The sequence below is a fragment of the Acomys minous genome (genome assembly GCF_964271855.1).
Source record: "Acomys minous genome assembly, chromosome: 4".
Lineage (NCBI taxonomy): Eukaryota > Metazoa > Chordata > Mammalia > Rodentia > Muridae > Acomys > Acomys minous.
In genome coordinates this window covers 33,361,591-33,388,814 of record NC_140486.1, presented here as the reverse complement: position 1 = coordinate 33,388,814, position 27,224 = coordinate 33,361,591, and the positions used below count along the sequence as shown (strand labels likewise).

Sequence of the window (27,224 nt, the reverse complement as noted above, 5' to 3'; positions counted from 1 at the left end):
AGTGGAAAGTCCCTACAGCTTAAAGTACATTTGTGAATATAAGTCCATTTCCCTTCCTTTCCCTGAAATGAAGACAGGCAGTCAGGCTGTGGCACCACAGAGATACATAGGACTGACTCTAGCATTTTCCAGATGAGTTGTCCCTGGTTTCAAGGTTTAGTCTTTGGCTTTATACTATGAAGCCTGCTAAGTAATGTCAAAATTATCAGTTGTTTTTAATTGGATTTGTGGTAATCAGTAGTGAGAGTCAGTTAATATAATCAAGCTTTTAGAGATGTCAAAACTGAGAAACCAATTTCTACTTTCTGATAAGATTTTTTAATATTAAGATTTTTAAGTGCTCAAATTAGTATATTGTTTTATTTTTTAAAATACTAGTTCAGTTTCCCTTCTTCAGCAGCCATCAACTGTCAGTAGCTCATTAGCAAGGGAGAATGCCTCGTTTATCCTTCCCCTTCATCCGTGCTGAGCTGTTGATGGGCTAGGGCTTGTGTGGGTAGCCTTAGCTGTTCTGAGTCTGTGCATAGTTGCCGTGTCCGGCCCAGAAGGCAGTGTTTTATAGCATTCCTTGCCCTCCTCTGACTCTAAAATCTTTCTGTCCCTTCTTCAAGAAGGGCATATTCCTTGAGATTGCAGAGATGGAGGGAAATATGGGGGGATTGAAATAGATGTCCCATTTATGGCTGAACACTCAGTAGTCATTTATTCTCAGCACTTTGACCTGTTGAGAATCACTACATTGAATAATTTCAAAAGGCATCTTAGAAAGCTAATTTAAAGCAGGCAAGGGAAGTTAGTATCTAAGAGTCATAGCAGAGGGACTCAGCATACAGGAAGTGTACAGTATCTGAACGGGCATTCTGATTTTGTTCAGAATTGTTCTTTTTACCCATGTTCTAGCCCATTGTATGCCATTGTCTGGGTTGGAGGTGGTGTGCCAGGGTAGAAATGGGTGGTGCTCCGTGCTAGTGGTGAAGCAGAGGGTGTGTCCTGTGTGAGACAGCAACCACTGCCAGGTTGGCTGCTTCCTAGCCATATAATTCATCAGGTGTGGCCCCTAAGTCCTGTTATTTTCAGATTTAGAACTTGTTTGTCCTGTCCCTACCTCTGGTGCCTTAGTAGATACAGATCATGCCATCTTCCAGCCTCTTTTTCATTACTCATAGCATTTTTATTTAGTTTATTTGTATATTTTTCTTTTCTGCCCTTTTATGGGGAGAAGTGGGACAGGGCACCCTTCCTTTAATCTGACTGGCTTTTTAGGTAGGGTTTCTTATAGCCCAGGCTGGCCTAGAGTTTGCTATGCTGCTGCAAATGACCTTGAATTCTGGATCCTCTTGCTGCCACTTTTGAAGTGCTAGGGTTACAGGTGTGTACCTCCACATTCAGCCTGTTTTTCTTTTTCTTTTTAAGTGCAGTGATCAGCATTACATATAAAAGTTACTATTACATATAACTTCGGGTAATTTTTACTTTTGTATTTTGAGGTAAATATTGCCCATAGCCATATTATCCTTATTTTATTTGAAGGTCAGAAATGTTTACATTTTGGTCCTTAATAACTTTTCCATGTGTTGGTTTGTTGTGTTTATTGCATCTGAGTGCAGTAGGTGAGGTATAATTTTATTTAGAACCACCCATAAAGATATTACTTGGAAATACTGTGTTTGAGCCAGTGGTGATTTAATCCCAGCACTCAGAGAGGCAGAGGCAGGCAGAGCTCTGTGAGTTGGAGATCAGCCTGGTCTACAAAGTTAGTCCAGGACAGCCAAGGCTTCACAGGGAAACCTGTCTCAAAAGAAACAAAAAACAAAAACAAAAATTAAAAAAATTAAAAATATTATGTTTATATATTTAGACATACCTTATTTCTGTATTTTGGTGAAATAAAGGCACTGTTTTAAACTTTGAGAGCAGGTCTCAGTAGCTACTTGCGGTTTTGTCGCAGCTTACAAGATGTTCGTATTTGTCTACTACTACCCTACTTCGAATGGGTGTCTTGTCTCAGTGTTTCTACTCACATAATAACCGCGATTGCTGAAAATGTCATCCTTTGGTGATATGACTGTAGCTACATGGTAGTACAGTAACATCGCTATTGCTGGTGAAGCACTGGAGTCCAGCTGAAATTACTAGACTAAGACAGGACTACTCCTCCCGCCCCCCCCCCTTTTTTTTTTTTTTTGCCTGGAGGACGTCAGGCAACGTAGATATATGTTTAACTTCAGTGTAAGGGATAGTGTTTCACATCTTAAGATCGTGTATTTTTAGATGGTTAACAAAAATTTATGAATAATATGCTATGTTGAAGACACCACTTTAATTACTTTATATATTAAGTTTTATATTACAGTCACATATACATAGACACATGCGTGCCTATATTGAGAGAAGGAGGAAACAAAAGGTTTTAGTCTATTACACAGATGAGGAACTGCAATATATGGGAAGATTAGTTAACTTTGCAATGTCACATAGCTAGTGAAGTGGGAAATTGAGGGTTTAAACTAGTGTAATTTGGTTTCAATCTCCGTTTTTAACTGCTCTATATTGCCCCTCAAAATTTAAGCTTAGTGTTTTCTATAAATAATCCTTACGACTCTAAATTTCCAGTGAGGTGTGTGTGTGTGTGTGTGTGTGTGTGTGTGTGTGTGTGTGTGTGTGTATGTATTTGGGCTTCTCAAATTTGAATCTGGGTTTTGCTTGTGATCATCACTGACCTCTCATCCAGTGTCTATCAGGGCTTCTCCACATATTGTCCAGATCTCTAGTGATGTACAGTTTCTTCTTACCCCCACTGCGCATCTGCATAGGTTTTGTGTTAACTTTTACTTCCGTTAGTCTCTGTTCTTTCGTTGTGTTTATCTTTTGTTGCAGAAAACTATGTTTTTAATTTAATTACTTTTTAAAAATTCTGTTTGTTTTTCTGATAGTATTCTGGCCAAATACTTATATGTATTTGCAGATGTTACAATGTTGACTTTTATATGGATCTAGAGACATAGGGATATCTAGTAGACTATATTATAGTGTATATGAATTAATACTATAGTTTGAAACATTTGAATTTATAACCTAGTGATTGTCTTAGAAGTGAAATGTCTTTTGTTTATTCATTTGTTTGCCTAGGAGCCCATGAAATCCAGAGCACCACAGCTACATTTGGAATACAGATTCTATAAACAGTTAGGATCTGGAGGTAAGTTATATGAATTTTAAATTTTGTAGTAACACAGATTAGCATAGCAGTAATTCTTTAGTTTCAAGAAAAATATTAAAAACTTGTGACAGAGTCATTTCTTTAATTTTTTTTTTAACTGGACCTGAAAAGATGCCTCAGTTGTTGAGAGTACTTTTTTACCCTGAGGTAATGTCTATTCTTGATGTTAAGGTGTCTTTTTTGGAGGCAGCAGAAAAATGGATCCTGTCTTTAAATACAGTCTGTTAGTCTGTATCTTTTCCTTTGGAGAATTATTAGTGTTTTCATGGTCTTGATTAAGGCATTTATTCATATCCTGTTTAATATTGTTGAGCATATTTTTTCTACTGGCCATTTTCTAGTTGTCTTAAGCTTACCATTACTTGTATGAGGCTATTATTTTCACATCTGAATTCTTGTACATGGAATGCAGTGTTTCCCAGTGAATGCACTAGTGATGCCCCAGCTAAATGTAGCTGCTTTGCAGTGCATTTCTTGCCACCAGTTGGCTCCTCTCTAGAAGAGAGGTTTCTATGCTTATCACATTATTAATCTATAACTTGAAATATTTCCAGTATTCATATGGGAAACATTGCCTTTCAAGTGAGTGATTTGGCTTTTTGCAGTTCTTTGAATTATGCATATCTAAACAATATTTTGGTGATAGCAACAGTGGCTGTTACTAAAATTATAACTTCATAGCATTGTCTTTTAAGAAGTTAGAAAAACCTCCCTTACTTTTTCGTGCTGCCCCCTCTGCCTTCTTGATCTGTGCCTTGTGAAAAAGTTAGGACGTATCTATTTTTTACATGTTTCCATATAAATGTTTGGGGCTAATTATAACCACCAGCTACCAAATATTGACATGGAGACTTTTTATTAATTTATAAAAGCTTGGTCTTAGTTTAAGCTTGTTCCCTAACTAGCTCTTCAGTTATCCCATTTATGTTAATCTACATGGCTTGTTACCTTTCCAGGGAGCTCTTAGTCCTGGCACCCTGTTTCTTCCTCCACATCTGGCTGGTGAATCTTTTCGTCTGTGATTCTTTTCTAGAGTTGCTGTCTCTGCCAGAAGTCCTGCCTCCCTGTACTGCCTTTGCTATTCAGCTCTTCATTAAACAAATCAGAGGTGTTGGTGGGGGTGTTTACACAATGTGATACAGTCAAAGAATAACAATACCGAGGTGCAGCCTGTACTCAGCTCTCTGTTGTTATAGAAATCAGCATCTGTATAATACAGTGCACAGAACGACCACCCCAACATTTCCTCCTGGTTATCGACACTTCTATTATACCATCCTTTAAAAATGATTTAGCTCTGTTGTGAAATGAATGTGAAAGATTTTATAATGTATGGACATTTTATTTTATTTTATTTTTTTATTAAATTTTATTTATTTATTATTATGTATACAGTGCTCTGTCTGCATGTATATCTGCAGGCTAGACGAGGGCATCAGATCACATTATAGATGGTTGTGAGGCACCATGTGGTTGCTGGGAATTGAACTCAGGACCTCTGGAAGAGCAGTCACTGCCCTTAACCTCTGAGCCATCTCTCCAGCCCGGACATTTTAATTATAGTTTTTGAGAAGAATTTTAGTTATTGTCTAAGTCCTATAAACATCATTGATATCCAGAATTCATCTTTTTAATAGCTTCCTGATCATGCTTTTCAGAATCATGTTTTAACAAACTTAAGAAATTATTCAAGTATATCAACACATGGCTATGATCCTACCACTCAGAAGTCTGTTAAGTTTGAACTCATCTTGTACAACACATGAGACCTCATAAGACAACAAGAAGAAGAAATTTAAGAAAATCTTTCTCTCTTCTCTCACACATTGTGCTGTACTTACAGGATTTACAGTACCAAGTTTCTTAAGGAGGCACATCTCTGACATTTTGGGCTAAGGGTCCTTTTTAGTACCAAAACTGTTGGGTGGCATATTCCAGATACTTGAAGTTGAGGGTCCTTTTATGTCTTGAAGGTTTTTGATGATCTCAGAGATCTTGTGTTATGGATTGGACCAACTGATGTATCCTATAACAAAATTTCAAATAAATAATAAAAAGTTCCAAAATTGTCAATTAAAATAATAATACAAACATTTAAAAAATCAAATTGAACTTTACATTTCAATATAAATAAATACATTTCAATATAAATAAATTTCCAGTTCAATAGAAATCAGCGAGCTGCTCATGTCTTCAGTTCATCATGATAGCATGTGTCCAGGAAAACTTACTATTAAATCAGGGCAGGATTTTTTCTGTTGTCTAAGCCTTTCTATAGTCTGATGGGTTTATTTTATAGTCTGGCAGGTTTATTTGTGGGCAGCTCTCAGGCAGGTTCACTGATCTCACAGGAGGAGGTTAGGGAAGTGGTCATGCAGATGGAGACATAAAAGTGGGGTGGGATGGGGCAGAAGAAGAAAGTACATGTAGGAGGAGGAAGAGGAGAGGAGGGGAGAGAGAGGGGCGGGGCGGGAGGGAGAGAACGAGAGAACACACACCAGAATGTCTGGATGATACACGCGCGCGCGCGCGCACACACACACACACACACACACACACACACACAGTTTGATAGTGAAGAGCGTTCAGGGTAGCAGGCCGGTATGCCGGCCATACTCTGTACTGTGTAGGGTCTGAGGGGAGCTGGGACAACCTGGAGGCCAAGAGACCAGGTCTGCTTTGGTATGTTAAATAAGCACATCAGCCACTTGTCCCAGGTCTGAAACCCAAAATAGTTTATAGAAGTATAAGACTAAAGCTTAGTAGATGAAGTTATAGAGAGATAATAAGATAGTCTTTATATGATGTACACGTTTGTACATGTTTGTAACTGGGCTACTGTGTGAACATTTGAAGTGTTAGTGTATTTCTGGAAAATATAAACTTACTGTTAAAGTGCTTAAAACTAGAAAAATTAAAATATTGTGTATTGATTTTCTAGGAAAAGGCTTAATATTTAAAATGATAACATTATTAACTTTTTGCCCCCTAGATGGTATACCTCAAGTTTACTATTTTGGCCCTTGTGGTAAATACAACGCTATGGTGCTGGAACTGCTGGGACCTAGTTTGGAAGATTTGTTTGACCTCTGTGATAGAACATTTTCTCTTAAAACAGTTCTCATGATAGCTATACAACTGGTAAGTGAAGCAGGGCGTGGGAAGTTGCTTGAAAAACTACATAGTTCTTTGGTGACAAGTTCCCTCCCTTCATCTCTTCCCCTTCCTTCCCTCTCTTGTCCATTCCTCAGTCTCTGTATATCTTAGATTTTTTGAGACAATGTCTCATGTCACTATGTAGTGTATGCAGGTCTTAAAGTGCTGATCCTCCTGCCTCTCCTCCTGACTGCTGGTTTTACTGGTGTCCACCATCTTTCTTGGTTTTCATAATTTTTTTTATTGTTTAATTAATTTATTCAGATTACATCTCAGTTGTTATCCCATCCCTTGTATCTTCCCGTTAAAGTTAAAGTTAAGTTAAAAATTTCAAAAGTTTTTTGACCTTTTCATGTGAAACATTTGAACAATATAATAGAAATTGCTTTCCCTTTTTATATTGTCTGTCTAGTATGCATAGAATATAAAATTACCAAGTAAAGTTCAATTTAATTGTAGTTAAATTAATAATTTAATTGCTGTAAGGACAGACTGCTCACTTCAAGGGGTTAAGGTTCTTCTAATACTCTTTTCGTGTATAAAATGAGAACTTTGAAACCTCAGAAACCAAGTTCTTAATCTTGGAAGTTGACTTTAGTGACCTAATAAAAGAATAAATAAACTTATGAGAGGTATACATCAGTATTTTAATTTCAGGGAACCTATGAGAAAACAATTGAGATGATTTTTAGACAGCTTTGTCATAAATGCCAATAAAAGTATGCTGCAGAAGTCTGAAATTGGTTTTATTCACTTAGTCATTAATTCTACTTCTACGGGTTTATATTGGAATATTTAGATTACTTACAGTCCTATGTACAGGGGCAGATAAAATTGTAAAGTAATGTGAAAGAACCCCCATGGTGTAGAGCTGATAGGGTAAATTTGATAGATATGAATTATTATAAAATAATATACAACTATTAAAAACTGTATTAACATTTTTTGTGACCTTGAAAATGCTCATGAGATATTGTTAATTAAGACATGGGTCTGTGAGGCACAGTTTGTTAATAAACAGACTAAAATGGCCAATGTTGCCATAGCATTTTAAACCAGGATTGTCACAAATGCAACAGTTACCTTATATCTAATGTTCTGCTTAGTTATTTTGTATGGTAAACATTATTTGAGAATCTGAAAAATGGTCAATATAATTATACTGTGTTATTACTATAGTTGGAATTTAAAATTTTCCATTTTCAAGATTGTAAAGTGCTTAATACCTAGAGGTGGAGGGAGATCCATTCTGGAAAAAAATATTGAATGATGTTAAGTTTTTGATGCTAATTTTTTAAACAGGTAAAATTACATCCTCAAGTTTCTTTTTTGGAAAATGCTTTATTGATGAACTGAGGAAGAATAATGCTAACTTTATGAGTATTTCTTTAATTTTGAGCTTGAGCTTTTTATTTTTAATCCTTTAAAGTTTTTCATCTTTATAATCTAGTGTCCTCAGAAAATGGTGATGAGAAATGCATTCCTAAAATTCAGACACTTTCATTTATCTGTGGCTGTAACAGCAAAGAAAAACATTTTAAGTCATAAATGAGTGTATGTTCTTTGAGGAACTAAAGATTGACTGACATCATGTTAACTTTAAAGGGTTAAAACAATTTCTAATTGTTGCCTTTATTATGTTCTTTTTATTGTGAAAGTTCTATCTTGGTTTTATCATGATTTTGTTTCCTAGAGAAAATGTGAAATAAAAATCTTTTTTCCCCACTAAGATTTCTCGCATGGAGTATGTTCACTCTAAGAACTTGATATACAGAGACGTGAAGCCGGAGAACTTCTTGATAGGACGGCCGGGAAACAAAGCCCAGCAAGTCATTCATATCATAGATTTTGGTTTGGCAAAGGAATATATTGATCCAGAGACAAAGAAACATATACCATACAGAGAACACAAAAGCCTTACAGGAACAGCCAGATACATGAGCATAAACACACATCTAGGCAAAGGTATGTGAACGTGTTATAAGTGTGGATGCTTGGATTCTGTGGCTGTGTCAACAGTGTAAGTTTGGTTGCTACTGTGATTCAGTGTTTGCAAATTAAAATGGCATATATTGTAACATTCATTCACCATATACCTACAGTTTCCTTTCATTTGCATTATGATAATACTGTGAAAGTAAGATCCTGCATAGTCCTATGTTAACTTGGAATGCCCGATCTTGATACAATTGAGGGATCCATTTGAGTATTTCTATTAAGTAATATGAGGTGATACCCTAACTGAATTCAGTGCATGTGAATATTTGTAATTGAGATTGTAGCTCTCTTATACAGCAAGCCAGTTACTAGCAATCTGACTGAGTATAAAGGCAGGCAGAGCTGGCTTCTAATGCTGGCTAGAGTGGTTTTCCTAGCAGTACAACTTTGGAAAAGTTATTAACTTTAAAAATATATTTTCTGTGTGTATAAAGAGTAAAAAAAAAATCAACCATTAAACATTTTAAGGGTTGTTATTTTTTTGTTTTGGTTCAGGATCTAATTGGGACAGTGTATTATTTGTTGCATAGCTTTAGTCTTTTTCTTTCTTTTTTTCTTTCTTTCTTTCTTTCTTTCTTTCTTTCTTTCTTTCTTTCTTTCTTTCTTTCTTTCTTTCTTTTCCTAACCAGGACCACTTCCTCTCCTTAGGTCTTAATCTTAGTAATTTTTAGGAGCAGAAGCATTTCTTTTAGAATGTTCTCGGTTTGGGTCTTATATTTTTTTTCATGATTAGATATTGGTATGCATGTTTAATGACGTCATGAAAAAGCAAAGCAGTCTTGTGTCAGGAGTCAGTTGGTGTAACTAGTTCAGCTGGATCTAGTTGCTTACTTAGAGGATGTCTGCTGAGTTTCTCCAGGAAAGTGTATGTTCCCTTGGTAACTAAAACGTATGATGAAGGTAGATCTTTGAAATTATGTAAGCATATTATTCTTTAAATTTGAGATAAGATCTAGCTTCATAGCTTAGACTGCCCTTGAGCTTGAAATCCTCTTTGCTTGGCCTCTCACACTCTGAGATTGCAGGCATTTGTCACCAGGAAAGGCTCTTTATTTATTTATTTATTTATTTATTTATTTGGTTTTTTGAGACAGGGTTTCTCTGTGTAGCCTTGGCTGTCCTGGACTCACTTTGTAGTCCAGGCTGGCCTCGAACTCAGAACGATCCACCCGCCTCTGCTCCCGAGTGCTGGGATTAAAGGTGTGCGCCACCACGCCCGGCTTTGGAAAGGCTCTTTAATAAATTTTTACCTAGTAGATTTAACAACTATTGATTATTCTCTCTCTGATATGCTAATATCACAACCTTTGTTTTTTACCCAATTATTGACATATCTGTGTAGACAGTAAGCTTTTATTTATTGAATTATTCAATAAATACATTGCTACTATTGCTTATTTTGATGCCCGAGGGTCTCACATTTGGCCACTGGTTGCTCCTTCAAAGCTGGCTCCTCCTCCTGACAATGTTCATAGCACTTTCTGGTTCTGTAGTTTCTCTATTCCAGGTGTGTAGCCAGTCATGCCTATAAGATATCCCGGGTCCCTTTACTTGATAATGAAGGCCCCTGGGTATGCTTTAGTATTATCACCAGGGTCTGGAAAATGTGTTAAGTTTATGTATTCACACACACAGAAGTAGCCTATACATGTGTGCATATGTACACACACACCCCAATACATTCTTAGTAAAGCTTCAAGGTTATACTGATACTTAATGAGTTTTCACTCTCTTTACTACAAAGTAGTACTCCCCTACCTCTGTTTGTTTACCTTTTTGTCTTCCTGTGCTAACACTGAGAAGTCTGCCATCACTACTTATGTACTCAGTTTCTGAAAACTAGGCTACTTAGAAAATAGAGTTGCTAAATGACATTTTTGTGAAACAAAAATTATGTTGGCATAAGGAATAACTTTTTAGGTATATAATGTATCAACAAATATCCACATCATATAACTTGCAGCTCCATCTATTTTATGTTTCTTCTAGAAGCCTTATGATTTTTGGTTTCTTATATCTGTGATTTACCTAGAATTATTATCTTTCTTGTTTTTTGTTTTTGTTTTTATTTGAGGAGAGATAGGGGATGAGGTTTCATTCATGTTATTCATTCACACTGAATTGTTTGTCTTTCTTTTAGAAATCCTTTTTACAGTGTGTTTGCAGCAAGTTTTTCTTACACCATGCTTTGTGCTTATATTATATTGATTTCCTGCTTTTAGATTCTGTTTCTAGCATCTTAATCACAAGGAGTAATAGCCAGGAATGTAAAACAATCGCATGTTGGTCATCATTGCTTAGAGCCTTAGAGTATAACATCAGATATGCACAGGTCCCCAAGAGCTGCCTAATCCAACTGCTAGCTTCTGGGCCTCTGCTCTCCAACAGCTCTCTGCATTGTTTGTCTCGCCTCTGCTGCTCAGTGAGAGTGAGGCGGCCCTTGGTATTGTTGCTGACAGCTGGCCTGATACCAGGCTCATGGCGCTTTCTCTATTACACATCTGAAATCTGTGAAAAAATGTGATCTGCCTTTAAGTACAGTTTCAGACATAAAATGAAAAGACAAGTTTTATTCAGATAATATTTTTTGGTGAATCCTTTCCATAGTAAACTCTCCTGACAGATTTAAAACACAGTTGAGTAGATGGTGTCTTCTTTTAAAGCCAGCCACACCCATATTGCATGTGCATTGTCTGTGAGAAATTTTCATTTCATGGGAGTTGTTAGAAACTATTTCAAAATAACTAACAAAATTTCACAACTATTTTTTTTTTGTAAGACATGAGGTCACAGCTTCCTTATGGGCTAATGTTTTTTTGTCTGAACAATGGTATACGTAACAGCTTTCTATTTGTAGAAAAGGCTGAGTGAGTTATTTATCATTGTTGAGAAAGGCCTTCAGAGCTTGGGAAGTGGCATTTAACTGTTATAGCAATCTACAAACAACAAAAGCTATAAGATTTACTTTTCAAAGACCTACTTATCAAGTCTAATACAGATGGATAATATTGACAGAGGGAGTGTTTGTTTGACAGACTACATGAAGTCCTAATGTGAAATAATAAAAGTGGTATGTGTTTGGGTGCATTCGTACGTTCTGTCAGTTTGTGTTACGGTGGACCTGGCTATCTCATGTTTGTTATTAAATTACATGACATGGTGAAGAATGGGGGAACTCATAAAAAAGAAAGAAGAACAGAGAAAGTATGATTTTTACTTTATATGACTCTGACTGAAGCTGACACAGTTTTACCTGGTTCTTAACAATCCCTCTTCCTTCCTTCCTTCCCTCCTTCCTTCCTTATCCCTTCTTCTTTCTTTCTTTTCCAACCTGTTCTTTCCTTCTGTCTTTTTTTATTTTTTCCAATGCTAGAGGATCAAACCCAGGGCCTTGTTTTTGCTAGGCAGGCAATTGGTAAACTGTATATTCAGTTCTTTGGTGATTACTTTTAAGGCATCAGTAATTACTTCATTCATTTATTTGCACTTCTTTATTTACATGAAAATTCAAATTTGAGAATTGGTTACTGCACCATTATATAAACTGAACAGACCATCCAATTTAATCACTAAAAGATGTTTCCAGTATATTATAGATGAATAGTGTAAAAATCACATTGCATAGCTTTTCATTTTTATTTTTATAATATCTACCAATCTTAACATGATATAAGGTCATTTATACTCAGAAGACAAATGTAGTGGTTTGGTTATATTTTTGCTTATATTACTGTCCAAAGGGAAATCTTCATAAACTAAGTGACAGGTAGGGATTTCCACTGTCCACATAATGAAACTACCACCTGCTGCTGCTTGTATTTTTATGCTGAATTGTTTTATGTCAGCTCTAATTAGATGTCTGCTTTTGAATGTTTTTTTTTTTTAAACTATTGCCAGTGCCTTTGTGGCTCATTTTTTAATCCTTGAACCATTTTTCTGCCATTTTTATCTTTTTTTTTTTATTGAAGTTAAGCGTTCTCTCTCTCTCTCTCTCTCTCTCTCTCTCTCTGTTCCTCTGTTTCAATCTCTCTCTCTCTCTCTCTTGCTCTCTCTCTCTCTCTCTCTCTCGCGCACACACACACACACACACACACACACGCGTGCGTGGGTGCGCATACCCACACATGCACATTAATAAGCTTAGAGAAAATAGATTCTTTTTATATTTTAGAGGTTTAAAATTTTTGTTTATCAACTTTATTTTGTCTTTCTATGTTCTATGCCATGTTCTATGTATGTGGTTCCTTGTGGCAGCACCTGGCTTTTCCCTTATTTTGATTTTTTTCTATTAACTTGGAAGCCAAACTTACTAAATTATATCTAAATTCAGAGGAATTTTAATAAAGAATTTGAATATTTAAGTGATTATGCACTGGGTTCTTTCTCAGAAATCTCCATGTTTTAGATATTTGTGATAGTGTTGGTTTACGTCTAGATGAGAGAGCTGTTAACTGCGCATTGGTCTACCTAATTATTGTTTCTTTTGTGTTGAAGCAGTCTTTCTATGTAGCCAGTGTGGTGTGGAATTCACCTAGTAGCCCAGGATGGCTTGGAGCTCAGTTGTATTTATAAAGCTGGGCTTGAATTAAGCATTCTCCTGCCTTAGCCTTCTGAGTGCTGGGATTACAAGCATGCTTTGCCCCTGTATTGTCATTGGAAAGACACTAAAACTCATCTTTATTATGTAATTTGAAAAAGTATGAGCTCAGTGAATTTTGTGGCAAATGTATTTTGGGATATTATGGAGTTGAGAAAACTACTAAAACATTTTATAAGGAAATATTAAATAAAACCATCTAAAAAGGTTTAACTTTATTTTTAATTATATATATGTATGTGTATTTATATAGGAGTATCTACATATGAGTAAGTTGTTTGTGGGGCCAGAAGAGGTTTTGGGAGCTGAAATTACAGGTGGTTGTGAGTTACCTAATGTGGTGCTAGGTCATTTAGGAGAACAGCAAGCTCTCTTAACCATTGATCCATCTCTCCAGCCTCTAAATATAACCTTTACTTCTATATAGTAGTTTTTAAAAATATTTATTTACAGAGAATAATTTATATTATTTTGGGGAGTTTTTAGTCTTTGAGTTCTCTTACCAGTCTCCACTTGTGTTTTGTCCTTGTTGTTTTTTGGTAAGAAATGTAGTAATCAGTTTATTTTTTATAATATATACATATATAATAGAAAGTTTCCTGCTTTGTATAATGTGTTGAAAGAGATAAATTTGAGTTCATGAAAAAAAAAAGAATGTTTTTCTGGCCAAAATTAAACTTATTTGATATGGCAATTCCAGATAATTGAATAACACTATCAAAACTAAATAGAGAATGGCAATAGTGGATTTTTAATAGAAAAGCATTGCAGAAAGTTTGAGGTAAACTTGATCTTATTGATAGGTCGTTTTCCAGATGGGCAGAGTGTACAAAGGTGTGTAGAATTGCTGCCCTGTTAAGTACTTAACCTGTTTGAACCTACACTCCAGATTTGAGATAACAATTTCTACTTTTAGTGAAGTTATAACTTTGAAATATCTGATATATGGCACATGGATATATCTGAGGCTCTTAAAATTTGTTGTGTTTATGTAACATATATTTCTAATGGGTAAAAGTTTTAACTATATAACTTAAATTGCTTTGAATTTATTTAAATAATTTCTAACTGTACTTAAATCTCCACTTCTATTTCTTTAAAAGTTACCTAATCATGACTTTGAGGGAAATGCCCATTTTCAAACAGACCTATTGAGTTAAATGCTTTAGGAAAAATGTCAACAGGTCTTAATAGGGGCCTGATAACCTGTGAGAGATCTTTTTTCATGTAACAGAACTCCTACAGACTAAGTGTGTTCCTTAGTTACTCTATTTCAAAGAGAAAGCTTTCTTGTGACTTATATTACTTCCCACTTAGTAACATTTATTTCCAGGTATCAGTTGGTAAAAGAACACAAAGAAAGCAATTATGAAGGTAAAAGGGGTTTTGGATTGAATTTTAGTTAGTAGGCTTACTTTACTAGTGTCTATTTATGGCTTGAATTTATAATGCCTTGTAGATTATGAATCTAATACTGTCCTTTGGAGTGATACAGATGAGATCAGGTTATGATCGTTTTTTGTTGACAGTGTGGTAGCTAAAATGCTCTCTGATAGAGTAGAAATAGCTTTTTCTGCTGTTCTTTCCTTAACAAGAATGCTATTGTAAGGCTAAAATTATACACACACACACACACACACATATACACACACATACACACATACATATATATGTATATATATTGTATATATGTGTATCATATATTTATCTTTTTGGGGGTTTTGAGGTTGAAATGCTCACACTACTGCCTGCATTTGGAAGGCCAGAGGACAACTTGAGGGAGTCAGGTCTTTCAGGTCTTTATAATCCCATGCTATTTTACTTATATTTACACATACGTATCCGCACACATATACACACACACTCACACTCATGTATTGGTAAAATTGTCTTTGTGTATTTTCTGCATTTTGATACTGTTTAAAGATGTTGGTTTTTAAATTTAATTTCTGATTGCTCATTGCTAGTATAGAAATATGTTTGATTTACATATAGATCTTGTATTCTGAAACCTTGATAAACTCACTAGTTTGAATATCTTTCAGTTTACTTAAAATTTTCTACATTGCAGAAAATAGATCTTTAAAAAATTTTTATGCTTACTATTTTATGCATGTGTGGGGGGGGGTTGCACATGTCATGGTGCTCATGTGGAGGACAGAGGACATCTTTATGGAGGTCTTTCTCATCCTTTTATGTAGGTGCTAGAGTCACCAGGATTGTTCCGTTGAGCTCAGTCACCAGGGCTGCTCCATTGGGCTGTCTTGCTGGCCCCCTGAGTACATTTCCATAATTAAATGGCATTCTCTCTCTCTTTTTGCTTTGTTATACTGGCAAGATGTTTTCATACTGGATAAAAAGAATAAAATTAATAGATATTTTTATTTTTTGACCTGACCCTTAGGTCTTGTTGTTTAGAATTTAAAATTTATGTTAGGCCTGGTTTAGGGGCTTCAGGAGTAGAATCCTAGCTGCTATGGAGTCTGAGGTAGCAAGGGCACAAAGTCAAAGCCTAGCTAGGCTAATGAGTGAAAATTCAAGGCCATTTTGGAAAAGCTCATGAGAACTGGTCTTAAGTAAAAAACAAAAAAGGAAAATTTTTAAAAAAAAATGAAAAAAGAGAGCTGGAAGTTTAGTCCAGACATAGAGTGCTTTTCTGGTATTCCTGAGGCCCTGTTGCAGATTTTTTGTTGTTTTTTTCTTAGGATAGAAATTTTATAACTTATTTTGTTGAGTTTTTATTTAAAATAGTATCTTGTGGTGCAGAGAATCAAGCTGAGAGTCTTATGCAAACTAGGAAATGCTCAGCCATTGAGACACTCCCGCAGTCCTTGCTGAGAACTTTTATGATGAATGCATTCTAAATTTTCTCTAATACTTTTTATATCTCTGAGATGATTGTACAATTTATATCTTTTAAATTTTAATTAGTAGTGAATGTATGTGTGTGTTACATGGGTGTGAGTGTACAAGTATGCAACACATGTGGAGGCCAGAGCTAGACATCAGGATTTTCCTTTGTTGCTCAAGACAACATCCTCGTGGAATTGTGTGCTTGCCTTTTTATCTAGCAAGCTCTTGGGAACTGCTTGTTTTTGCCTCCAAGCCTTGGAGTTACAGGCATTGGCAGCCATTTCTGGCTTCTTATATACTTGTTGGGATTTCAAACTCAGAGCAAGCACTCTCACCCACTGAGCTATCTCCCCAGTTCCCATGGAGTCACCTTTGAAAGTTAAATCAACCTTGTATTCTAAGGGTAATGATTACTTATTCAGGGAACATTACCTAATGAAGGATTGATTGTATGCCTGCTTATGAGAGATAGCCCCATAGTCTTTGTTACTTGCAGTGACTGTGCTTAACAACAGGATGATAGGATGAGTTGAGAACTCCTATTTTAAGAGATTTGTTGAATTGATACTTCTTGGCCTTTAATAGAATTTGCTGGGTATGTCTTATCTTTAGGTAAGGTTTTAAGTTGTGTGAAAATTAGTTTTTTTGGAGAGATTTAACATTCACACCATCTGCTCATCCCAGAAAGCAAACCTACAACATACCAAAGTTTACAGATGCACTGGAGTCTGAGTTTTTATTGGTGCAACTAACAGGAGTTTGGATGAGGAATTACTTTTAGAAGCAGGATGACTCAAAAGCAGCTATATTACCAAAAAGAACACCCAAACACAGATGATAACTCATGTAAGCTGTATCCCTGGACCTTTCTGCATAGCTTCCAGGCTGCTCAACAGCCTTGGCGACTTAGCTGATCAGGTCTCTTCCATAAGTTGTTTATTGTTTCCATAAGTCTAGAGGGACTCTTGTAACTCTTGCAAATGTCAGCTTTGTCAGACATGTCAGGTTTGCTTAACTCCCAAGTCTCATGAATTCCCCTCTTCTCTCATGGAAGGTTTCAGTTTAGAAACTGCTACATACAGCACATGTGTGGTAGGTACCACATGTATGTGAAGGTCAGACAGTACAAACAACGTCAGGTGTCCACCTTTGACTTCATCAGGCTTGAGATAGGGTTTCTAGTTGTTCTCTATTGGATAACATCAACTGAGTTGGCCTGGGAACGTCAGGGTTCTTCTCTGTTCATTCCGTTTCATCATTGGTTGGTATTACAAATGCATGTTATGGCATCCATTTGGGTTTTGGGGAGCTGAACTCTGATCTTTATACTTGCATGGAAAGTACTTTATCCACTGAGCCATCTCCCCAGCTCATGGTTTAAAATTTAAAGTTCTTCTATTGGTATAGAGCTATTTACGTTGTCTTGTGGCAGTTTAGTAATTAGTAAATCTTACAAGGCATTTGTCTGTTTCACCTCAATTGAGTTAGTGTATGTTGGCTTCTTTTTTTTTTCGAGACGGGTTTCTCTATGTGTGTAGCCCTGGCTGTCATTCTGTAGACCAGGTTGGCCTCAAACTCACAGAGATACCTGCCTCTGCCTTCTGAGTGCTGGGACTAAAGGTGTACACTACCACTGCCCAGCAAATTCATAATTTTTAAAATAATTTTTCAAGGTTTGTAAGATCTAATGTCCCCTTTGTTGCTCCTATTATTAGTAATTTGTGCTTTTTTCAGTCTAGAAAGAGGATTAATGATTTTATTGAAGTTTTCAAATAATTAACTTTTTCTTTTGTTTTTCTGTTGAATTTCTGTTTTCTAGTCAGTGACCTGTTTATATATCAGCCCCCTGCCATACTTATTTTGGGCAGTATTGATATGAGGACAGATGAGTGGTTAGAGTCCAGCATTTGCACACTGATGGTCAGCTGAGCTTTGAGAATAATGCAAAATCAGTTTGAGGGGGCAGGAACAATCTTGTCAAAAAGCAGTATAGCCAGATATCATTATTAACAACAGCAACAACAAAAATGAACTAGTTTTTTTATTCTATACCTAAAGCAAAAATAGATTTACTTCAACTATTCAGTAAATTTAAATAGAAGAACCCATGGCCGGGCGTGGAGGCGCACGCCTATAATCCCAGCACTCAGGAGGCAGAGGCAGGCGGATTGCTGTGAGTTCAAGGGCAGCCTGGTCTACGTAGTGAGTCCAGGACAGTCAAGACTGCATAGAGAAACCCTGTCTGGAAAAAAAACCAAAAACACAAAACAAAAAAGCCCCCACAAAAAACAACAAAACAAAACAAACAAGCAAAAAGAACCCAGACTATCTATAGTTAGGAAAAGAGAAGAAAGTCTGTGGTGTCAGGGATAGTCAGTTTTTTTAATGTGGAAATAAGTCAACATGAAGACTAAGAGAAATTGGTAATAAATTAGACCTCTTGAAAATTCAACCCCCACACAAAGTTCATGAATGATGTTCATGTTCAAGTAACACTTGAAATTCATGAGCATTAGCTTTTAGTAGGATATTGTTAATCCACAGTAAGTTTACTGTGTTTAGATATTGACTTGAGTAAAATGTAAAAGACTGACAATACTAAATTTTGAAATAACTGGCAATCTAATATTGCTGGTGGAGATCTGACATGGTGCAATCTCGCCAGAATAGATCTTAGAAGTGTCTTACGAAGTTGGGTACACCACTGCCGTATGACGATATGATGGTCTCCTAAGTATTTCCTTAAGATGAATAAGAAGGGGTGGTCGCACAAAGTCTCGGAATGTTCATGATGCTTTGCCTCCCACAATAGCCCCACACTAGAATCTACTTGGTGAATTAGGTGGACTTGTTGTGGTTGTCCTCATGACAAGCAGTGAGCTCTTGATGCATGGAGCTATACGGGTGAATCATCAAAACATACCGAGTGAAAGAATCTAGATATGAATTTGTACTGTATAATTCATACTGTATGAAAAATGAAGTCTAATCTATAATGACAGATCAGTTAAGTGGGATCCTGAGGCTAGAGTTGGAGATGGAAAGGGACATTAATAGCAGAGCTACTTGGAGTCTCCGGGAAACTTGTTGATCGTGGTGATAGTTATGCAGGTGTGGTGTCAAGGGTGTATTTTATTACAGTGAGCAAAGCTTTTCCCTCCAGTAATTATCAGCCCCATCTGTACTTCAGTAGCACCCACTAAGCTTTTAAAATGCACATAGCACTGCTCCACCATATCAAAGGAGTCAGTTCCCAGCAGGAGGCTATTTCTCTGAGCTTTTAAAAGTTTCTAAAATCCTTCCAATTCTCATCTGGAGTTTGTAGATAATGTTTTTTTACATTCCCCTTTTTAAGACTTCCAGAACCTAAGCGTCCAGAGCTTGTTCTCTGCTGACCATTTTACTGGGTTGTGAGGATAATGAGCTCTTATAACACACAGTCTAGATGACAGACACTGAGTAATAGTGTAAGCAGTATGTGTAAACTGAAGCAAGTGCTATGGGAAACAGGGTTTCCTGACCTTTCATCTTATTGCAGATCAGTCCTCTGGAAAGTTTGCTTTTCTGGAAGCACTGAGCATTGTTTAGAATAATAAAAAGTAAGGAAACACAGTTTGCATGCTGTACTTTCTTAAAGTATTTTTTCTTTTTATTTGCTAGCATCTTTGTATTATTAAAAAAAAAAACAAACCACAAAGCCTAGAATTCTCAATTTAATGTCAGTGACAAAATACTGAAATACTTATGTGCCTCCCAGAGTCGTAGTCTGTTACTGTCAGTCATTTACATACTACATATTTTGTGTTCCTCTGTGATTAGGAAATTCAGAGTAAAGGATTACTGCTAAGCACTTTAAACTCTAGGGTTTCTTGGAACCTTTAGCGTTTTCCTGTCTGACTCTTTAAGATGGAGTTATAGGGTTCAGAGGGATTCAGTTTGACCATTAAACCTCTTTCCCATTGGCCTTTATTTTCATGAATAGGTATCTGAGCAGGTAAGTAAATTTTCATTTAGCACTGAAGATATCATATGGCATGTTTTAAAGATGACAATCTGTAAAAAGTTTATGCTTTTTGTTACTTATATATGGCAAACTCATTTTACATGTATGTAAAAAACTTAGAAGTAGTTATTCTCATTTGTGCATCTTCCTGGTAGGTGAAAGTGAAATGTCATATTCGTCTTCTGTTTCAGAACAGAGCAGAAGAGATGATTTAGAAGCATTAGGCCATATGTTCATGTACTTTCTGAGAGGCAGTCTTCCTTGGCAAGGCTTAAAGGTAATTGTTTTCTCTGTTTCTTTATTGGAGTAGTTCACATAACCATAATGTGTACTAAGGCCTTCTGCTACAACTAAATAGTTTTTAAAACAACATATTCTTGTATTCCTCTTTCCTACTTCAGGCTGACACATTAAAGGAGAGGTATCAGAAAATTGGAGACACGAAACGAGCCACACCAATAGAAGTATTGTGTGAAAACTTTCCAGGTAATAGACAGTGATAAATTTCATAAATTGAAACATGTGCCTAACCAGAGAAAGGATTTATAAATACTTTTTTTTTTGTGTGTGTGTGTGCTTTGAAAAATATGAGCACTATAAAAATGTGATAAAAGTTGCCAACAATTACTGCCTAGACCACAGGAGCAGTTTGTTCATTTGCTCTACAAGATGACATTGAGTGAAGAAAATTCCACCTTTCAATTATGTTAAGACTAGCTTAAGTCATGTTTCCATTAATGATTCATTTTAAACAGGTTGAAATATATGCTAAAGACTATAAGTGACACCATTTAGTTCACTGCTAGTTATTTGAGTCTCAATGTCAGGTTTAACAGAATTTGTTAAAAATAATAATTTTATTTTCAGAGTACTAGAAAATCTTACAGGCTTTTCTAACTTAAGGGGAATTTTCATATTAAAGAGCTGTGTGCACTTAAAAATAACTCTCCTTTAAGCATTTATGGCAACTTATAAGCAAAAATTTACTTAAATAAGGTTCCTTAATCCTAAATTTACCTAAAATGGTAATGATTTGTTAATTAAAAAGGTGTATTTGAGAAAGTGGCTGTTAAGTTACCTGGGCTGTCTGTAGCCTTGTTCTATACCCAGATTGGCCTGGGATGTGCTGTCTTCCTGCTTCAGCCTCCTGAGTGTCCTGTGTTACCAAGCGCAGCTGTGGGTAGTTAGTAAACATCTGTTGTGGTTTCACAGCAACATGAAGTGCAAAGATTGACTTCCTTCAAGATTGAGGTCTTATATAATTTTGTATTCACTGATTCTTTTGTGTAATGGCATCATAATAACCGTAGAATCAGTGCTCTTAAACAGCATTTATTTCCTTATTTACTGTTAGTAAACTTTATTTTCTTTCTTGCTATAACTCTATAAAGGGAAAATTAAACAGTATTGGTAACAGTCCTAGAAGTTTCTGTGTAGGCAGATTGAGTTGCTATATTATGAAGCCTATAAGCAATTCTTCAGGAAAAATGGAGGTGCCAAGGTACTTGGCCCTGTAATTAGACAGCAGGTAGACTAGCAAGACAATCTCTCTGTAAGGAAAGTCACAGGGCACTGTTGCACTGTGAATGAACAGGAGCAGAGGGGCAGCGAAGTCTCCATGTCTGAGATTGCAGCATTGGTAACCTACCGTTTCTTTCTATCTATCCTTCATGCCTGATGGTAGAATACTCTAGTTAACAACTTTACCTATTAGATTTTTGTTTTTATTTTTCCTTTCTTTTAGAAAGTATAAACTTAAAAAAATGTGGCATGTAGAAGTTTGCATATTATGAAGTAACTGTTTGATTAGAAGTTAAAAGAAGGCTTCTATTTATTCCTGTGTCAGATTTTTGAGATGATTTTGGTTATTTCACCAGCTCAGTTAATTAAAATGCTGCTTGTGGTGAAGAGTAGAACTTTTGTCCCATGTTGGTAAGTCAGTGTACGTTGCTGAAGGAAACACAGCAAACTAATGCAAATGCTTTCATAGGAACCAGCTCCAGCAGAGTTTTGAGTACATATTAAAATGTGCATAAAGTTCACCTTGTGATTAAACAGTCATGTATCATGAGCCATTAATTCAACCTCTACTATACTCAAGGTATCTATTAAAAAATTATAAAAAGTTTTAACCTTGGGTAGTAAATGTTATAAACATAATGATTAAACTTAATGTCTCACTTCTTTTTGTTTTCATTGTCTCCTTTCCCTCATTTTTAGTTTTGCTATAATTGAAAAATCTTTAATTGACATGGAATTCTGTTAGTTTTTTATTCAGTATTATAGTGATGTGTAGTCAGAATAACTTTTATTTCCTTTCTAGAAGAAATGGCAACATACCTTCGTTATGTACGAAGGCTAGATTTTTTTGAAAAGCCAGACTATGATTACTTAAGAAAGCTTTTTACCGACTTATTTGATCGCAAAGGATATATGTTTGATTATGAGTATGACTGGATTGGTAAACAGTTGGTAAGTACTTTATGCTGTAATAGTAGAAGACTGTTTATAGTATTTTTAATAATACAGAATACTTTCATTGAATATTGTTGGAGTTTTTAAGAAGTTCCTTTTAGTTTCCTGTTTGGGAACATTTCTTCAGGGGCACCATACTGGAATTTTATACAAGTTGTATTACTGGATTTCCTTTTGGATTTTCTGTCCTAATTTGCTTCTTAGAATCAACTATGATATCTTTATATAGTATCCTTATGCTATTATGGTATTGATATTTCTCTGTAGTAACATTATGTTCTGCTTTGATCACAATTAAGACTTTTAGAAGCCTCTCTGAGTCGAGATACTAAATATATAATTTTGTTATTTAAGACATTTTTTAATTTTGTAAGAATGTTTTTTATTTATATATTAACTTTGGATATAAAATTTCTAAATAAATTTTTAATATGAAAAAGTAACTTAAAATTATTAAGAACATTAGGAGACCTTTTTTGTTTTGATTTAGTTATTTTAAGACATGGTTTCTCTGTGTAGCCTTCACTGTCCTGGATTTGCTTTGTAGACCAGGCTGGCGTTGAACTCACAGCAATCCACCTGCCTCTGCCTCTGAGTGCTGCAATTAAAGGCGTGCACCATGATAAGAGACCCTTTAAACAGTGGTTCTCATCCTGTGAGTCACAATCCCTTTGAGGGTCAGATGATCCTTTCAGAGGGATCACACCACTTTTTCACAGGAATCACATATCCTGTATATCAGATATTTACATTATGATTCATAACAATAGCAAAATTACAGTTGTGGAAGTTGTGAAGTAGTAGTGAAAATAATATGATTGGGGGTCACCACAACATGAGGAACTGTATTAAAGGGTCACAGTATAGGAATTTTGAGAACCACTGCTTTATACACATAAAAGTTAGTACACTGAAAAAAATGTTTAAATATCTTAAAAACTAGTTTGAAATTTATTTCTGCTCTCATTGATTTACCCTGGTAGCTTTTTATCAGTGTGCTTGAGAGTAATGTTTCTTGAAGACATAATTTACCTAGCAATATCATTTATTGATTTATTGATTCTCTTAAGCTCTAGTAAAACTTTTACATGGGAATTTTAAAGCAGGCCATTCCAGCACTAATTTTTTTCCCCCTTGTAGCCTACTCCAGTGGGTGCAGTTCAGCAAGACCCTGCTCTGTCGTCGAACAGAGAAGCACACCAACACCGAGATAAGATGCAGCAGTCTAAAAATCAGGTTTGATGCCTTTATGGATATGAAGTCTTTCCATTACTTTAATTATTCAGATGTGCATTTTCTTCAGTGGGTAGCATATTATACACACATATGAAAGGTCTTAAAGTACACATATTTTCATGAAACCTTGAGTTTTTGTCATTAGTTTCAGAATAATTATCAGTTCCTAAGTTATGATATGATTCGTCAAACCAAGCAGTATTTGCTGTTGTTAGAATGGAAGTGTTAGAATTATTATCACTTTTTCTTTCTCTCTATAGTTAATTCAATAAGTTAATTATTGAATTTTTATTGTTTAATATGATTTTTACACATATGTTTAGAAATATATAACAAATACAGAAATACAGAAACATAGAAACAAAGAAGACAGTGTATAAGAAGTGATTTGAAGTGTCCAATTAAGAGCCCACTCATCCCTGAAAGTAGACAACATACATGAATGTAGTTTCATCCTATAGAAGTTAACTTCTCAAGGCCTATTTTCTCACTTATAAAGTAGGGATAACGCATGCTTACTTCTACAATATAATATGCTCTCAGTAGTTCTGAACTCATGGATACTATTGCTCGCTCATGTTTTTTTGCAACAAATACACAAATAACTACATTTTGAAGTAAGTTGTACCACTTGGAATATATTAGTAAAGTGGCATATATTTGTACATTTAAAACAGAAAAGGCTATGTTTTTGTTTTGTTTTGTTTTTTGTGGTGAGCCTGCAGTATAAATGGACTTCTTTTAGGCAAATAATGGAATTAAGTCACTTTAAGAGTAATGAGCAGGAGACAGAGAAAGATGAGAAAGGAAGACAGAAGGGTTGGGGAGAGAGAAGAAAGAAAACAAAAGCAGGAAATAAGAATCACAGAATATTTGTTTGAGAAATATCAGTCAGTGTAGTTGGTTGGAACAGAGTATAAGTTGGAGGTAAGACATGTAATACTGATTGAGAGTAAAATGTTCATGTTTCCTGGGGAAGGGAGTGGACAGCTGTTGAAAACTTCAGTGATGTTTTCATGTCTCTTTTTACAGGAGGATTTTCTTTTTGATTTAGAATTCTACTATTTTCCTGAATCAGAGTGTCTAGAAATTCTTGGTTTTAGACCTGCTTATATTTTAACTTTCTGCTTTTTATTTTAACTTTTTTTTTTATCCAATTAAAGTTCAAGTGCTGGTTAAAACAAAATGGAAACTAAAAGAACACCATTTACTAAAAGCGTATAGCTAAACAAAATGCTACATATATTTAACAGTATGTAAGATTTAGCCAATTTAGAAAGATTTGTTCTTAAAATTTGGCACAGAAATAATGGCACAGTCAAAGTTCTCATGAATTAATTTAGCTATAAAATATAATTAGTTGATAACTTGAATGATCTGAAAGATAACTATTAAGTGTAGGGCTTAGAAGTTGAGATTAGGTATTACATTTTCTACACTAGAGTTTATTTCTTGGATGTTCCTGGAAGAATGTTAGTGATTGACACTCTAAACGTCTGTTCACTGTTGATACTGTAGGAAGGGAAGCCTTTAGTGTTAAATTGTGTCATAACTTCAATACTTTTAGGCTTCTAACTTTCTACTTATTTCAGACATAGCCTTTTGGATGTTAACTCTCTAAGGGGGGTGGTCTGTGTTTTATTTGTAGTTCTTTTTGCATTAATGCAGGGTAGATCTTTATGTGTGTGTGTGTAATGTGTCAGTGAATCCTTTGGGATAGAGCTATGCCTGGGATTTTAAACCTGAGTCATTAATCCCCTCATTAAAGAAAAGAAAAAGTTCTTAAATATCCATACATCAGTGAACAGTTTTTTTGTTTGTTTGGTTTTGGTTTTATTTGTTTTGTTTTGTTTTTAATGACAGCCCCTATGGTTCAGAGTCCAAAAGAGGAAACATGAATTTCTTAAAAAGGCTGGACACTTTAGTCTCTGCAGACAGAGAACAGAGTCCATGGTTGACTTCAGGGGAACTACAGTTACATGTAAAACATTAGGCACATCTTAGTATTTATGCAGAAGGAGGGTGCATAATTTTTATTACTTTCTTCCAGAGATCTGCTATCAGTTGCTAGTTGCTGCAGGTATCTGTCTCAATTTTAGCATCTTTTTTGTTTTTAGATTTGATTTCTATAATTTATTTTGATGTCAGCTATAAATATACTAAGCCTGGCTAGGCAGTTAGAGAGTGATGAAAAGACAGAACTCTCACAGTGATTTTGATGGCAGCCTTCATGCCATGAACTATGGAATTGATACAGCTTAATTTAGGAAACTTACTCCGAGAGCATTTTTTTTCTTTAATGTCCTTTTACTTACATTTAACATCTGTTCCACAAAGGTTACTCTGGCCTCCCTCTAGCCAAGCATACTTGGCACTTTTTGCAGGATTTTGTGGAATTTGGTTGAAAAAGAAAAAGCACCAGAGACTTTAGAATAATTGTAGTTAATGTCAGGAGTCAGTGGCATTGTTGAAGCCGGCTCTGGTTGGAATCCCTATTGTGCCCTTTGCTAGGTCTGTGACCCCAGGAGAGTGCTCCATGTCAGGGTCTGTCTGTGAACTGAGGATGGTTCTGTGGAAAGCTACACTTCAGAACCAGGCTTTAGGAACTCTCCCTTCTGTTGGGGCTTCTGTTAGGGCTTGCTGCATGGCCCTGAAGTAGAGAACTTGAGTGCATTTAGAAGCCATTCTAAATTCTACTAGTCGAATGCAGGTAGCCTGTGCTTATTACTTACCATGCAGATTCACCAAGGGATGCTTTTAAACATCCAGAATTTTCAGTCTGATTCTTAAAAGAAGGCTCTTTACTTAGAACCAAATTTGGGCGAAGGGGAAGGAGCAAAGAAATTCATAATTGTGGAATAGTCACTTTTAAAAAGGTTTGTTTTGTTACATTTTCATTGTAATTGTACAGTACATTGTAATACTGCTTTTGGGCACTCAAGTCAGTTTTATTTTCCGGGTTTGTTAGTTTTTTTTCTTTGAGGCAGACTTTCTCTCTGTGTGGCTTTGCCTGTCCTAGACCAGGCTGGCCTCAAACTCACAGAGATCCACCTGCCCCTGCCTCCCAAGTGCTGGGATTAAAGGTATACACCACCACCACCCAGCTTACTTTCCTGGTTCTTGATTGCAAGGAAAAATGAGCACCAGAGACTTTAGAATATTTGTAGTTAGTATCTATGGAATCTGTGGTGGAATCTATGACTTCCTAAATCCTTCTACTTCTAAAATTTTATGGTTCTAACTTACTTTTATTACTGATCATTACTCAATTTAACAATAAAAATTATCTTTTATCTTCAGAGATATAACTGTATATATTCTTAACTATTAAGAATAGTAAGGGTATTTTAATTTTCCTTTTATACATTTGTCTTGTAAATTATAAGAATGAGATGTTTAACATATTGGGTTTTTCTTCTTCCATGCATGCCACATGCATTAAATAAATGGCAGTCGGCAGACCACAGGGCAGCTTGGGACTCTCAGCAGGCAAATCCCCACCATTTGAGAGCTCACCTTGCAGCAGACAGACATGGTGGCTCGGTACAGGTATTTTCTGATTTTTGCATGAGTGATTATTCCCCAGATTTATACAACTAACCTTTTTTTTTGAGCTCATGGCATGATACTCTATCCTTATGAAAGCTTGTTGCTGAATTCTATCCATAATTCTATTCCTTTGTTAC

General features: G+C 35.7%; 1 protein-coding gene across 2 annotated transcripts in view; it reads left to right on the top strand.

Annotated features, from left to right (window-relative positions):
- The window catches only part of CSNK1G3 (casein kinase 1 gamma 3), a 169,605-nt gene that overhangs the window by 36,171 nt on the left and 106,210 nt on the right, over positions 1 to 27,224 (top strand). For both annotated transcript variants that reach the window (XM_084780854.1, XM_084780853.1), the window contains exons 4-11: positions 3,130 to 3,199; positions 6,213 to 6,361; positions 8,107 to 8,341; positions 20,019 to 20,104; positions 20,229 to 20,313; positions 22,151 to 22,299; positions 23,443 to 23,538; positions 26,992 to 27,087. In XM_084780854.1, the coding sequence (XP_084636980.1) occupies positions 3,130 to 3,199; positions 6,213 to 6,361; positions 8,107 to 8,341; positions 20,019 to 20,104; positions 20,229 to 20,313; positions 22,151 to 22,299; positions 23,443 to 23,538; positions 26,992 to 27,087 (966 nt within the window). The remainder of the gene's footprint in view (positions 1 to 3,129; positions 3,200 to 6,212; positions 6,362 to 8,106; positions 8,342 to 20,018; positions 20,105 to 20,228; positions 20,314 to 22,150; positions 22,300 to 23,442; positions 23,539 to 26,991; positions 27,088 to 27,224) is intronic.